The sequence below is a fragment of the Rhinolophus hipposideros genome (genome assembly GCF_964194185.1).
Source record: "Rhinolophus hipposideros genome assembly, chromosome: 24".
Classification (NCBI taxonomy): domain Eukaryota; kingdom Metazoa; phylum Chordata; class Mammalia; order Chiroptera; family Rhinolophidae; genus Rhinolophus; species Rhinolophus hipposideros.
Window position 1 is genome coordinate 21,607,949 of NC_138070.1, and position 15,464 is coordinate 21,623,412.

General features: G+C 56.4%; 1 protein-coding gene across 1 annotated transcript; it reads right to left on the minus strand.

Annotated features, from left to right (window-relative positions):
- Positions 1-6,576: 6,576 nt before the first annotated feature.
- Positions 6,577-14,848, minus strand: SUSD2 (sushi domain containing 2). Its single transcript, XM_081037585.1, has 15 exons — positions 14,449-14,848; positions 12,690-12,897; positions 12,358-12,509; positions 11,657-11,824; positions 10,906-11,080; positions 10,587-10,788; positions 10,276-10,361; positions 9,921-10,189; positions 9,703-9,846; positions 9,450-9,608; positions 8,342-8,590; positions 7,952-8,224; positions 7,646-7,822; positions 7,325-7,459; positions 6,577-7,234 (listed from the first exon to the last, which is right to left on the minus strand). Exons 1-14 carry the CDS (start codon positions 14,525-14,527, stop codon positions 7,353-7,355), a joined length of 2,448 nt encoding a protein of 815 aa, XP_080893711.1. The 5' UTR covers positions 14,528-14,848; the 3' UTR covers positions 6,577-7,234; positions 7,325-7,352.
- Between the last annotated feature and the right edge of the window lie 616 nt (positions 14,849-15,464).

Sequence of the window (15,464 nt, forward strand, 5' to 3'; positions counted from 1 at the left end):
TTTGCTTCCCAGCAATTGTCAGTTTGGCTCAAATAAAATCACTAAACTTCTCTACAGGTTTGAATGTTTCTTATGTTGATACCACATTCACTTACAGATTCAATGCAATCCTAATCAAAATACTAAAAAGTATTTTTTTGTGTGTGGAAATTGGCAAGCTGATTCTAAAATTCATATAGAAACACCATGAAGCTATACACAAGAGAGCGCTGACTCTATGAGTCCTTCTATATAAAGTACAAAACCAGGCAAAATTAATCTTTGCTGTGAGAAATTAGTGGTTAATCTGGGAGGAGGGATAGGGTAGTGACTGACAGAGAAAATGCTGGGGGGTGAGGTAGGGTTGGTGCTGTTCAGGATCTTGAACTGGATGGTGGTTAACTGGGTATGTTCACTTTGGAATAATTCATGGAGCCATACCCTAAGAGTACACTTTCTTGCATACAACTTATACTAATTAAAAATTTTTTTGTAGCTGGATGTTTGTACTCTGACAAATACCTCCCCTTTCTTTCCACCCCAGCGCCTAGTAGCCACCATTCTACTCTCTGTTTCTATGAGTTTGGCTTTTTTAGATCCCACGTATAAATGAGATCCTGCAGTATTTGTCTTTCTCTGTCTGACTTATCTCAGTGCCATAATGCCCTCAAGGTCCATCCATGTTGTTGCAGGTGGCAGGATTTCCTTTTTTCTCATGGATGAATAATATTCTATTGTATGTATAAATCACATCTTCTCTAACCAGTCATCTGTTGGTGGACATTTAGATTGTTTTGATATCTTAACTATTGTGAATAATGCTGCAATCAACATGGGCGTGCAGATATTTTTTCAATATTTTATTTTCATTTCCTTTGGCTACACGAGGGGCAATTTCGCAAACTCATCCTAGAAAAAGTGCTCCATACCTCATTGCTGAATATCACTATGGTCACCTTCGAAGTACTCCCCTTGGGAAGCTATGCACTGACGCCAGTGCCTAGTCCACTCTTCAAAGCAATTTTGGAACTCTTTTTCTGGAATGGCCATCAGGGCTGTCATAGTATTACCCTTGATGTCCTGAATGTCTTCAGGTCGTCTAAATTCTTTTCAGCCCACGGCAGCCCAGCTCCAGGGAGAACTGTTGTTCACAGTCTTAGCTGTAGAGGCTGCAGCTCACTGGCCCATGTGGGAATCGAACTTGCAGCCTTCGGAGTTAAGAGCACAGCGCTCCAACCGCCTGAGCCACCGGACCGGCCCTCGTCTAACTTCTTTATGCAGCCTTTTCAGCACTTCCAAATAGTAAACTTGGTTAACTGTCCAGTTGGTACAAATTCATAATGAATAATCCCTCTGATATCAAAAAATGTTAGCAACATCATTGCAACAAGTTTACAAACTTAATTGTCAGACCTCGTATACTCAGAAGTGGGATTGCTAGATTATGTGGTAATTCTATTTTTAAATTTTTGAGAAACCTCCATACTGTTTTCCAAAAGTGGCTGCACCAAATTACATTTCTCACATACAACTTATACTAAAGAAAATTTAAAGATATCACATTTATATCAATCAGAGTTTAATCCTAGAAGCAGGAGCCCCAACTGTGAGAGCTGGGCAAGGCTATGGTCTTTGATCTGATACTGGAGCTTGAGATCCAGGTGGCAGAGTCCGGAGGGAAGATGGATGTAAAATGCAGGGAAGGATCCAGAGCTGGCTGGTACCCCAAATGTAGGCTGGAGCCCATGAGGATGAGCTGAAACCCATGTCTCTTTTTGTTACCAAGGACAATAATATTTCTTGCGGAAGGTGAAACCCTTCATCACACACCTGGGTCAAGAGTCTGGAAAGCTGAAGTGGATGGGGGGTGAGAGTGGGAGCAGGTGGAGCTGTTGAAGGCTTGGTTTCTGCCCCTGTGGACCAGCTGAGTCAGCAGACATGCCACAATGAGCGTGAGCTACAAAAAAGACTGCTGATTCACTTCGGACCCCTCAGTCTTACACAGGAATCTCTCTTGTGGCCCATCCTAACCCAAAACATACAGGGGAGGGAATTCTGGGAATGTCATTCAGCCTAGCCAAGTTGACTCAGGGCCAACACCATGTTTCATCTATCTGGTAAAGAGGAAAATATTTGAAGGCTCCTTACTCTGACGAGGGTGTAGGGGACCAGGCTCTCTCTTAGGTTGGTGGTGAGTGTCAATTGGTACAACTCTAGATGGAAAGCACATGTGCTGTTTAACCAGCCAATCCTTTGTGTGAATTTCCCCTACAGGTAAACTTGAACTTATTTACAAAGCACCACAGCGTTTGAAACAAGAGACTAAGCACAGCTTAATGTCCACCAACTGGGCACTAGTTAAGTAAATCGTTTTGTTTTTATTTTTTTATTTTATTGTTGTTGTTTTTTTTAAAGATTTTATTGGGGAAAGGGAACAGGACTTTACTGGGGAACAGTGTGTACTTCCAGGACTTTTTTCCAAGTCAAGTTGTTGTCCTTTCAGTCTTAGTTGTGGAGGGCGCAGCTCAGCTCCAGGTCCAGTTGCCGTTGCTAGTTGCAGGGGGCACAGCCCACCATCCCTTGGGGGAGTCGAACCGGCAACCTTGTAGTTGAGAGGATGCGCTCCAACCAACTGAGCCATCCGGGACGCAGCTCAGCTCAAGGTGCCGTGTTCAATCTTAGTTGCAGGGGACACTGCTCACCATCCCTTGTGGGACTCGAGTAATTGAACTGGCAACCTTGTGGTTGAGAGCCCACTGGTCCATGTGGGAATCGAACCAGCAGCCTTTGGAGTTAGGAGCAAGGAGCTCTAACCGCCTGAGCCACCGGGCCGGCCCTTGTTTTTATTTTTTAACTTTAATTGTAATAAAATATACAAATACATAACATTTACCATCTTAATCTTTGTTAAGTGTACAATTCAGTACCATTAACATATTTACACTGTTGAGCAATCATCGCCACCATCCATCTCCAGAACTTTTTATTTTATTTTATTTATTTATTTTTTTTTGAGAGCCCGCTGGCCCATGTGGGAATCGAACCGGCAGCCTTTGGAGTTTGGAGCACGAAGCTCCAACCGCCTGAGCCACCGGGCCAGCCAATCTCCAGAACTTTTTCATCTTGCAAAACTGAAACGCTGTCCCCATAAAATAGTAACTCCCCATTCCTCCTTCCCCAGCCTCTGACAACCATCATTCTACTTTCTGTCTCTGTGAATTTGAGTGCTCTAGGGACCTAAAACAAGTAGAATCATATAATATTTGTCCTTTTGTGACTGGCTTGTTTCACTAAACATTATGTCCTCAAGGTTTATCCACATTGTAGCATGTGTCAGAATTCCCTTTCTTTTAAAAGCTGAGTAATATTCCATTGTATAGCGACATCACATTTGTTTATTCATTCAATCATCGATGGACACGTGGGTGGCGTCCATCTTTTGTCTATTGTAAATAATGCTATGAACATTGCTGTGTCTGTTTGAATGTTTAAAGACCTTGTGCACGCTATTTATTTTCAACTAATGAAAAATGTAAGGCCATCTTTGTGCTTCTCTGCTTCTGGAGTATACTTAGAGGGAACAACTGTTACAACAAATAGACTCCAAAACGTACTATGGCTTAATCACGAGAGTTTATTTATTGTTCTTGTAGCTGTACTGCATAGGTAAACAGGTCAGGGGACCCTCCCACATTCTGGGGACTCAGGTTGGCGCAGCTTCCAAAATCATCCTTGCATCAGCCCAAGCAGGGGAAAGAACTTGGAGGGGTGTCTGAGGGAGGGATTATGGGCCAGGCCTGGAAGTGCCCCACCCCCTTCTGCTCATATTGCACAGGTTAGAATCCAGTCACACAAGTACAACTGCAAGGGAGGCTGAGAAATGCAGGCCAGTGCACCACACAGAAGAGGAGCCTGGGCAGTGTGGGCTGCTGAACAGCTGTAGGCACCTATTCAATCCCACTTCCCTAATGTTTTTTATCCTTTGAAGTTCAGCTGGAGCTGGACTTCTCCGGGAAGCACCCCTTAATTCCCACACCCATGATGCATTGCACTGACCACCCCCTCTTTCCTGGGCAGCATCAGGCCATGAGCTCAGGGTAGGCACTCAGCCATCCTGGGACTTGCAGAAGGAACCAGCTTGGCCAAGGAGGGGTCCCAGTCTCATTGTGCTTTATAGGCCCCTCATCTCTGTGTCAGTGCTCCCCACTGCGTTCAGCCAATGGGAGGCCCTAGTGGGAGGCTGGAGACAGGAGAAGAGATGCTTCCCCCACACAGGCCCGTATGGGAGTGTGTGGCTAGACTGCGGTCTCTGGCTCCCACTAGGGCCCCATGGGCTTGCATGGTTCCTGCTGTGTGGGACATGGGGCTGGCTCAGTGGACCCACCTTCCTTTGTCCCCCAGCCCAGGGCTGCTGCTGGGATCCTGTGGCTGCTTCACCATCTCCCATCTGACTTCCCAGCTCTCCTACTCACTGTGTTTCCAAGTCCCTGGATCACCATCCCCCAAACCCAGACTGGTACAGGGGGTAGGGAGTTGGCCACTGAGTTTGATGCCATGATTCCTTGGGGCCGTACTGGGGAGACCACCACTCTGAGGTGGGGGGTCCCTTGCCTTTGATGTCTCTAGGGAGTTTGTGCTGGGCTCTGGAAACTTCCACCCTCACACAGGCCCAATAGAACCTCTGACTCCTTAGGGGCCCATGGGAAAACGCTGTCAGGTGTTGGGACTTCCCAGCTTGGCCTGCCCCTGGCACTGGGAAGGCCTGATGTCTGGGGCAAGGGCCACAGACAGTGCACCCTTTCTCCTCCCGGGGAGGGGCAATGGCAGTTCTATGGCCCCTCCAAGAGGGACAAAGGTGGGGGTAGGGGAGGCCACGCTTTACTCTGAGGATGAAGCCTAAATACTAAGGCCTGATGGGGAAAGAACCTTGGTTGCCACCCCCTTACCACTATTCCTCAGACCCCACTGTACTTCTCTCCTCTGAACCTTTGCTCAGGCTGTTCCTCCTCATGGAATGCCCTCTGACCAATCACATCTCTGAGAATTCCAATGGTCCTCTGAAGCCTGTTATGGGAGCTGTGAAACTGCCGCTGTTCTTCTGAGCTCTTGCGTGTCTGCTCCCAGATGTCCAGGCTTCTTTGACCACAAAACTGACCTTTCACCCACTGACAAATGCCCAGCTGGGCCTGACTCAGCACAGGGATGCACTGAGGGTTCAGGTCAGGGAGAGGCCAGCCCTGCCTTTCCTCATCTGCAGAGAGGAAAGTACCTGCCCAGTAGCTAAAGGGCTGACCCTGAGCTGGAAGCCCACAGAGGTAGGGAATCGGAATTCTTGGGTCTGGAAGGGCAGAAAGCACCAACCCCTCCCCGTCCTTTAGTCTTCTGGGCACCATCCCTGGGAGACTTCCAATTCCTCAGTCTCAGTGCTCTTCCTGCAAATGTGCCCATGTACTCACCTACTCCCAGAAACCCGGTAGACAGGACCTGCCTCTGCCACTCAGCACCCTAGCTCTGCCAGGGACCCTCCATCAAAGGCAAGGCTGAGGGGGTGGGGAGGCCTGGGCTCCGACTCAGCAGTCAGTGCCAGCTGAACGACCTCTGCGCCCTCTCTAAGACTTGAGTTCCTGAGACGGGGGGATGACTCGAAGCCCTCCAGGCTGAGAGGAGATGCAGAGGTGGGCCTGCGTGAAGCTTGGCTGAGGTTGTGACCACAAGCCTGCTGGCCCAGCTGCAGAGCTGGGGCTGACTGCCCTTCTCACCGCCTGGGTCCTGGTGCAGCCTCTACCTTTGCTCACTGGTCTTACCCTCTGCTGCCCCCACGTGGTCACTCTTGGTGCTGCAGGCCCTAGTGTAGAGGGTCATCACTTATCCATCACTTCCTACCCAGAGCTCTTCATTCTGTGGGCACAGTACCATTCTGTCCCCACCCCTCAGGCTGAGCTGTCTGCTTGGTCCAGAGGGCACTAACCTCTAACCCCGCCCTCCCCAGTGCGTTCTCCGCCTGATACCTACAAAGCAAATGACCCCACCCTCCCCGTCTAGATTCTCCCATGGTATTCAGCTCCCTCACCACAAACTTTGGCTCTCATTTGTCCTCAAGCCAGCTCCTAGCCTGTATTTCCACACCAGCTGCCTGGTCCTGGAAGAGGGGCATGGGCTCAGGCGGGCAGAGGTGTCTTGAGGCCTGTGCCCCATACTTACCTTCTGGATACTCCTGTGTGGAGGGCCCAGGGACCCAGAGCATGGGCCGCAGGCAGAGGACTTGGGCCTGCCACTACCAGTGACTGGCTTCACAGAGGTGCAGGGGAGGAGGCCTACACTGGGGGAGGGCAGGCTGGCTCCATCCCATCTCCTGGGCACCCAGCGTGGCACCCCATGGTGCACCTTTCCCAAACACCACACCCTTCCTCCCCACCCCATGAAGTGGTCACTGTTCTCAATCCCACTTTTCAGATGGAAAGACAGAGGCTGGGAAGGGACCTGTCCCAAGCGAGCTGGCAGTGGATGAAGGACTGTGACTCAGGTCACTCTGGACCCCAAAGGGTAACTGGAACCCTAGAACTGAGTGAGGCACAGCACGAGTACCAGGACACCAGGGAATGGACATCACAGGCTTGTTTTCTCCTCGTCAGGCAGGGAGGGTGTTTGAAGTGACATTCCAGATGAGTTAAAACAACATCTGGAGTTCAGAGCATGGCTCTCAGCTTTGGGGTTCTGGGGCCTCTCCACGTCCTGGGCTGGGCCTACCTGCAGTCTTAGCTGGGCCCAGGGTCCAGGAATCAAGGCGCTGGGTGCTGGAGCTCTGGTGTTGGGGCACCAGCTGTCAGTACATCAGGGATCAGGGGCACGGGCTTTGGACACAAGATCTGAGGTGCTGGCAATTGAGTATTAGGAGCTGGAGTCCTAGGGCTCTGGAGACAGGTGTTAGAAGTCAAGGGTATGGAGTCTCAAGTCTGGGCAATTAGAGCTGCGAGTATTTGGGGAACAGGGCCTCGGGAACTGCATAGTTAGCGCTCGGGGTCCAGGTCTGAGGTGACAGAGCAGAGCACCGGGCCTCAGGTCCACAGGCATGAAAGGCTCAGGTTTCAGGTGTCCAGTTCCCAGGTACCAGGGATTTGGGGATTGAAGTTCTGGGCTGCATGCTCCGGGGAGTTCAGAGCTTTGTCCTGGGAGGCTGGTCTTTGGTCCCAGGGTGGCCTGGTGCTCTTGTGTCGCTGGCCAAGACCTTTCCCCTCAGGGCGAAGTCCAGGTGACCCTGCAAACGAGACCAGGTGTAGAACAGGCACAGTAGTCTCACAGGCACCCCAGGGGGAGCAGAAGAGGGGAGCTGAAGAGGGGCACAGACCGGGGTCTTGCTGGCAGGATGCTGGGTCTCACATGGTGCTTTTCCTCCGGTGCAGCAGCACGTAGAGGAGCGTGACCACAGCGACCAAGGCCAGGCCTCCGAAGATGATGCTCAGCAGCACAGCATGGCTCCGTCCTGGAGAGGGAGTGGGTGGGAGGTGGCGTGGCTGTGGGCTGGGGCGGGGCAGGTGGGGTTACCCCCCCCAGGCGGGCAGCTGCAGCAGACGGGAGAGGCAGGCTGGAAGAGGGGCAAGCGTGTGGGAGGGGCCAGGCAAGATGGGGCTGCAGGCTGCCCAAGGGCAAGTGGACTGGGCATCCTCACCTGGCTGGCAGGTCGGGGTAGGGCTGGACCAGGTGCCATCCGCCAGGCAGGTGCTGACCTCCGCCCCGGCCAGGCTATAGCCATTTTCGCAGTGGAAGTAGATTTCGGAGCCCTTCAGGTACTTGGTGCCCTCCTTGTGCCCATTGAGGGGCGGGGCCAGCCAGCCACAGGACACCACTGGGGTAGAGATGGGTGCAGAAGACAACCCTAAGCCACTGGCCGCCTCCTTCAGCCACTGGTTTGGTTGGGGCTGTGTCCCAGTGTAAGGTGCCCACGCCCTCACCTATGCCCCCCTGCAGCCCTCACCTGGCTGCAGACTCTGCATGCGATACTGGTGCGACTCGTGGGCCAGCCGTGTGGCATTGCCCACGCTCAGGCTCCCACTTGCTGCCACGTCGAAGCTGCAGAAATGGTTGTCCCCACACAATTTGGCTACCTCAGTCTGCTGGTTGGGGTCGAGGGTGGTCTCCTCGGGGAAGAGGGGCTGGAAGGTGGGGTCATGCTTTGGCCCATATAGGAATTTGTTGACCAGGAACCAGGAGTCATAGGTGAGCAGAGAGGAGGCGTTCTGCACAGCCCCTGGGAAGACATGCAGCAGGCTTTGTTGGTGGCTGAGGGCCTGGGGTCTCCCCCCCACCTCCACTGATCCTGCCGCTGGCATGTCTCTCCTCCAGCATGGACCTCACGGTTACTCACAGTCAGCCCCAAACTGGTACAGCTCTCGGGAACTTGCAGTCGGGGGCAGGACGCGGCCGCTGCGCAAAGTGAAGTCGTCTGTGGCATTGTTGTTGAGTGTTCCGAGGAGTCCTTGAGTGTGGGTAAGGAACTTCTCGGGCAGCAGGACCGTCAAACTCAGGAAGGAACCCTGGACACTGACCTCCAGGCCTGCCCCCGACGATAACATGATAGATACGCTATCCCTGGCCGACACCGACAGGAACATGCCTGGGCACAGGGGGAGCTGGCGTCAGAGTCGTCTCCTGTGGCACCGTGTGGGGACCCATAGCCCCAGGTGGGTGGGCTGGTGCCCCTGGGCTTCAGGGGAAGGGGAGGGCATCCCTAGGACAAAAGCTGCCTGTGACAGTCCACCAGTCCGGACCCATACCTGTGCCGGGACCTCCCAGGCTGATCGGAGGTGTCCAGGCCCTGAGGAGACCCCCTCATGCCAAGGCCACGTGTGGGGGTTGCCTGTCGGCCCTTGCTCCCTGAGTGGGAGGCAGCAACAGTGCTCACCTCTGCCCTCTCTGGGGTCCCTTCATCCTCAGTGCCCTTCTCAGATCTCCACCCAACCCAGCTGGGCGTCATTTCATTCATTCAATCCCTGAGGCAGCACTACTGAGGGAAGGGGGATAGACAGGGAGCTGCCGCTCCTTAATCCCCAGGCCAGCTTCCTCGAGACATTGCACCTCCCGACTACTCTGCGTTGCAGTGAGAAACTCATCCAGTCATCCTGGCATCTCGGGACTCTGACTGGGGTGTGTTTCGGGGCTCCATGGGTGTGAAGGCTTGAGATCAGCCCAGGTCCTCCAAGCTGGACTTCACTACCTGGGGCCTGGAACTATGTCTGTCCACAGATAGCCGTGGGCCAGACCCCATGTCCACTGTGCCGGGCTCCTCTGGAGTGGAGTACAGGGGAGAGGGGCTGCCCGTCGCCCTGCAGCAAGCCCCAAGCGGCCTCCGTCTCTACATCTGCGTCCTGGACACAACCTCTGCCTCCTGTCAGGGTCAGTGAGGGTGTGGACACCCAGGTGGAGGGGAAGGGAGTGAGGGCAACCCACCAACCTTGCCCGCCCATCTCACTCACCCTTCAGGTCCATCCACTTTTGCTCGGCGAAGCTGAGCACCTCCTGGTTCAGCAGCACTTGCAGGACCCCTGTGCCCCCGACGAGCCGGACCTCCACCACGTCGGAGTTGCCCTCCTGGACGGCCACCGCGGTCAGCCCTGTGCCTCGGTCCTGCATGCCTGGGGTGGTGGGTGCAGAATGGGGCCCACTGAGCTCCAGCATCCCACCCGGGCGACCCTGAGCTACCCTGAGCCCTCAGGGCCCTGGCCTCACCGTCGGGCCGTGTCCTGGGCTGCGCCCGCGCCTGCACCCTCAGGTTGGTCAGCACTGCTTCCAGCAGCACGTACTCGCCATGCCCATTGAACGTGTAGTTGGCGCCATCGAAGGTGACAAAGTGCGGGTCCCCGAAAGCAGAGGCTGGGGAGAATGGAGGGTCAGGCGGGCCTCCCTGGCCTGGCTCTGCCCTGGGCCCTGCCCTGGCTGGCACCCACCCAGGCGCGGAGGCCGGTAGCTGCGGCAATCGCTGGAGGGCCGTCGGAGCATGTAGCGGGAGCACTCGGGTGCCCAGAGGCAGCAGTGGTAGAAGCTGATGACGTCGTACAGCCAGTGGGAGAGGCCAGGCACGCGGGGCGGTGCGCGGAAGGGGGGTGCACCCCAATCATGGCCACGGTCCGGGGTACTGCCGCTGATCGAGTCGGATGTCAGGAGCTGCGTGCCCGCCTTGGTGTAGCAGCACTGCTGGCCTGAGGCATACCGGGGGCTGGGGGCACGCACAGGTCAGGCCCACTGTCAGGGATCCTGCCCCAGGCCCCACTCCTGTGCCCCAACCACCATCTGGGGGCTCACCTGGCTTGCACAGAACGCACACAGTGCACGGCCTCTGGGTGGTAGGTGCACACGCTGCCATGCTCAATGTCACAGCCGTAGTCAGTCTGTAAAGCAGCAGGTTGCTGTCACCAGCCCCACGGTCGAGATCTGCCATCCCCATCCTATCCGTCACAGGAGCCCTCAGACCCTAGCGCCACATCCCAGGGGCTTCTGTCTGCCTCCCCTGGTGCTGCTCTGGGTGGGCGTGGCCACAACCATGTCCCTGGCGGGGCAGCTGGCCCCCCTTGCCCCCTGCCTGTTCCTGGGCCTTGACCTGGGTGGGGACTCACATGGAAGCGTCCAGAGTCAGCCCGGGCCTGGTCCAGCGTGCAGGGGCAGTCAGGCAGTTCTTCCAGGAAGTTGGGCAACATGTCCTCCAGCCCCTCCCAATTCAGGCACTGAGTGCGGGCCCAGGCCACGGGGTCTGCTTGGAAGTCATAGCCCAGATGCCAGGCCAGGGCGTGCTCATTGCTCCAGAGCGCGGGCACATCCCTGTGGGGACACACGCACACTAAGGGTCCCCCTCCCTGCCCCTGCCCCTGGCTTCCCTGTCAGGCATGGAGGGCAGCAGGCAGCGGGCCCCCCACCCATAGTCTGCATGACCCTTACTTCTCTCCTTGGTAGTGGTTGCTGTTGATGATTCGAAGCGCGCCCACTTCCCATCTCTGATAGTTCTGAGGAGCGGGTTTGGGGATGAAAGTGAAGAAGCCGGAGTTGGGAACGTTTGTGGCCAGGGAATACAGGTAGGACCACTTTGCTGTCCATTCCTCTGAGTATGGCTTTCCTAAGGGAGAGAAGGCCCCGGTCAGTCCTGAGGCCTGTCTGAGGACCCCCAGGGCAGCGGAGGGGTGGGCACCAGTCTTTGGTGCTCCAAGCAGCCTGATAGATGGACAGAGTATGGACAGATGACCTTCGTAGGAGGGCCGACCCTGCGGTTCGCACAAGGACCCTGGCTCGAGTGACTGCCACCTCCCCGCTGCCCCCCATCCTTGTCTAGTCACTGTCCTTGATTGAGGCCAGGCCCAGGGTCATGCCAGCCATCCAGAGACTGAGAGAAGAGGGGTAGAGCAAGCCTTTTCTGTTTCCAGGACCAGCCTCGCACGCAGGGTTCAAGCCTCCATTTACACCCCTCCCTGAGGGGGGCCTTTGCCTTCCCACGCTCTTCCCCTCAACCTTTCATGCCTCCCCCCAACCTCGCCAGTTCCAGTTCCCCTTCCTTGTCTGCACTTTCCTCACCCCAATCCCTACCTGGGATCCCCCCTCCATGGGATTTCCCCCACCTGCAATTCCCTTCCATCTCTGCAAGCCCAAGCTCCTGAAATGACCAGGCCCTGCAGAGACAGCCTGCTGAGTGCCTCACCTGTCTCCTCGTAGCCCCACAGCTCGATGGAGACAGAGCTTGTGGACAAAACTGTGGCGTTCCAGGTCAGGGAGAGGTTACCCCTGGCGTCAGTGGTGCCATAATATTGCCAGCGGGTCTCATTCACTAGCTGGCTCTTCTCCATCTCCGACACTTTGCTGGGGTGCACTGGGCAGGGGAAGGTGAGGTGAGGGGAGGCCTGGGACCCAGTGGGTCCAGTGACGGAGGCCCTGGGCTCTGAGTGCTGGGGGAGTCTCCCAAGGACAAAGCATGGCTGTTGCGTTGGAACCATGGTGTCCCGCAGACCCTTATGGTGTAGAAAGGAGAGAGGCCAGGAGAGGTGGGGCCCTGCCCTCCATTGCCCAGGCCTCTGGCCTCCACCTGGCTTTTCCACTCCCCTAGCCTGTGCCAGCTGAGCAGGCAGTCACTGGCCCACTTTGATGGGGGTCCCCTAAAGCCCCGACTCCCTCTGGGTTGAGACTTCTATCTGGATGCCAGGGGGTGTGGAAAGGAGGTATGGGAACCCTTGCCTCTGTGGTAGGGCTGGCCTCTGAAGGGACTGGTTCAGCCAGAGTGACAGGCCCCAGTGGGAGGGCCAGGTGTGCATAGATTAGCACTGGGGAAAGTCCCCATGGGGGTGCCAGGGCCTGTGCAGGGTGGGGCCTGGTGCCCATCGCCTAGACCAGCAATGTGGGGCTCACCAGCCAGCCAGGTGCCAGAGCGTAGGAAGGATTGGCCATTGTCCAGAGAGAGCGTGAAGGGGATGCGGCCCGTTTCGTAAAGCAAGGGTGACACACAGTGTACACGTCCAAAGTGGTCCACGTGGCCGAGGGTCTGGACACTCTCCTTAAACCTGTGGGGGACAGAGGTAGCAGGAAAGGCTGGGCCAGAGTGGGCTGATCGTCTCCAAGGCCTGGGCCCTTGACCTCCCTAGAGAACTTGTGCAGAAAGCTGTCCCTGTCCTCGGTCCTTGGGGCTCCACCCAGGCAGCCGAGGCTGAGACCCCAGCATGCAAGGCCCCATGGCTTCCCACCTGCAGATCACGCTGGTGGTGGGGACGGACAACTTGAGGTGCTGCACCATGAAGTCCTTGCCGCCCATCATGGAGCCTGAATAGGGTGTGATCTCCAGGCAGAAGTCCCGCAAGTCCGAGCAGCAGGTGCCCAGGCCAAAGCAGGTTGGGTGGCAGGAGCACTGTCCACCCCGGTCCCCACAGCGTTGGAAGCAGCTGTCCTGAGCACCTGGAGGAGAGAGCCCTGAGCACTTGGGCTGGCCCGGCCACCCCGTACACCGGGCCCGTGTCTATTTTCCTGGAGCCTATTAGAGAGAAGTACGCCCAGGAGAATGCACTGGGGATTGTAATGACCACACACGGACACCGTGGAAACCCACAGGCACTGTGGGGTGGGTACTTCTTAGTATAGTTCACCTAGCAGTTTGCCTGAATGACTGGCTAGGAGGGGAATAAAGCGAAATTCCTCCAGATATACAACTTTGTAGTGTCAGGAGGAGTCCCCAGAACACAAGTGAGCCTCAGCCACCAAGTTCTATAGCTGATGGCATGCTCGACGTGAGCCCTCAACATGGGCTGGGGACCTGTCTCCTCTCCCTGAAGGGTCTGTGGACTGGCAGGCTAGAAGAGGACGCGCTTGGCTCCTTGATAGGGGGTCTGGGGATGAGGTTGCTATGAGTCCCATTGGAGGCTGCGTACGGACAGGTGTCTGGGCTGAGCTGGCCCATCTCATCTCACTCTGCAAAGGCAGTGATGACTCATTGATTGCGGGACCCAAAGGGAGCCCCACCCTCTGGGAAGGAAAAGGGTGCGCCCCTCCTCGTAAGGAAGAAGAGGGACATTTCCAGCAGAAGGCCCAGCAGGGCCAGGAAGGGGAACTGGTCTGGTAGGGGGCTGCGGAATCAGGCCCTAGCCTTTTACTCCAGCTGTGGGGACCCGCAACAGGGCCATGTTTTCAGGGGATTTGTCCCTCAAGCTAGCATGGCTAGGTTAGTTGGAGGGTGGAGACTGGAGTGGGACGCAGGCACTGAGGCTGAGATCACACATCCCACCTGGCCCTTCCCTGACACCCCACAAAGGGGGCCAGTCAAGGGCCAGGACTGGGCCTGAGCCACCCTGGTGTCCCCACCTCACCTAGTCAGGGCCTGGCACTCAAGAGCATCAATAAATATTTATGCTCTTGGTGCCTCAAGGAGGTGGGGCAGGGGCCGAGTGATGTCAGTAAGTGAGTTAAGTGGCAGGAGGGTGGTGGCATTTCCCTGCGATGGGACACTGGGGCCAGGTGGGGGGGCTGGGAGGCCTGTGACTTCTGGCCCAGCCTAGTGGGGGGGGGGCGGGGTCCTGGCTCTGAAGTGTGGTTCTTCCACTAGACTTCTGAGGTTCATCTCCACCCTGACAAAGTCCAGCATCCTGCCTCTGGCTGAGCAGGGGGCTGGTGGGACTGGGGGGCTCCTCCACAGGAAGCACACCATCCACGGGGGCTCAGGGTACAAGCCAAGGGCTCTTTTGAGCCTGCCAACCCCCTGGCCACCTCCCTCCCAGGCAGCCACCGCCTCTCAGCTCTCAGAGGGTTTAGGGTGGGCACCTCCCAGACCTTCCTATCCCCACTGGGTGGCTCCTCAATCCTGGAGGCCGTCCCCCCACCCTGTTTCTTCCTATTGCCCCCAGTACAGCCACAAATGACCCAACAGATGGTCAGAGACTGAGCCCAGAGGGGCTTCTGCCCTGGGCCTGGTTGCAATAGACAAACAGGGGACAGAAGGGCAGGGTGGGGGCATACCTGCTGCAGGCCAGGGGCCTGGGCCGGGGCCTGTCGTCAGCAGCAGCAGCAGGGCGCAAGGCAGGAGGGACAGCTTCATGGTGTGGCCTGTTTCTGCAGCTGACAGTGCAGCAGTGGCTGGGAGCCTGCCACCAGCTCACTCCCAGAGCCTGGCCCCGCCCTTGCAGCGCTCAGCACCAATGCACCGCCCAACCCCGCCTTGCCCGGTCCCCTCTCAAAGTCCACAGGTCCCCGTGTGGGCAATTAGGGCCTAACCTGACCCGTTAGCACATTCCTGGCCAGCTAGCCTGGGACACGGAGGAGGGTGCCTGAGTCTCCAGCTGCCGGACCTCTGGCACTAGAGGAGCCGGATATCCCAAGGTTGTAGCTGGGACTGCTGGATCTCAACCCCAATCCTGCCCTGGGTGGCCAGGGCGGGGCTTCTGAAGGGGAGGGCCCTTTGGGGAGGATAAGGCGGGACTTGCAACTCGAATCCCAGGATTCCAGCCTCTGGGATCCTCTGCCAGATGTCACGTCTCTAGTCCTGTTTCTTGTAGGGACGTGTGTGGGCAATGAAGTAGGTCCCCCTGGGGGTTGGGCAAGAGCTGTCAGGTTAGATACAACTCCACTAGGATCTCCTTTGGAGGGAGGTGGTAAAAAGTGAGGGAAGGGCCTAGGGTGGGGAGCTGAGAGCAGAGCCCAGAGTTCTGAAGAGAAGCGGCCCAGCCCCACCCACCCCTGCTGTAGTCACTCCCGGAGTTTGCATGCATCATCTCTTCTGTGTTCTCTTCCCTTCTCTTTGTGTAGGTGAGGAAACTGAGGCCCAGACAAGATGGGTGTGGCCAAGGTCACTGGGAGAGGCAGTCCTAAGCCCCTGGCAGCTTCTGGGAGCCTCTGAAACCAAGGTGGGCAGGAAGGGTCCAGGCCTGGGACTCGCTTAGGTGCCTTAGAAGGCAGATGGTCCTTCCCCCAGTGGCAGCTTCTCAAGGTGTCCAAAGGGGACACATCCCTCGAACTTGCAGGGAGCTGAAGCTGGT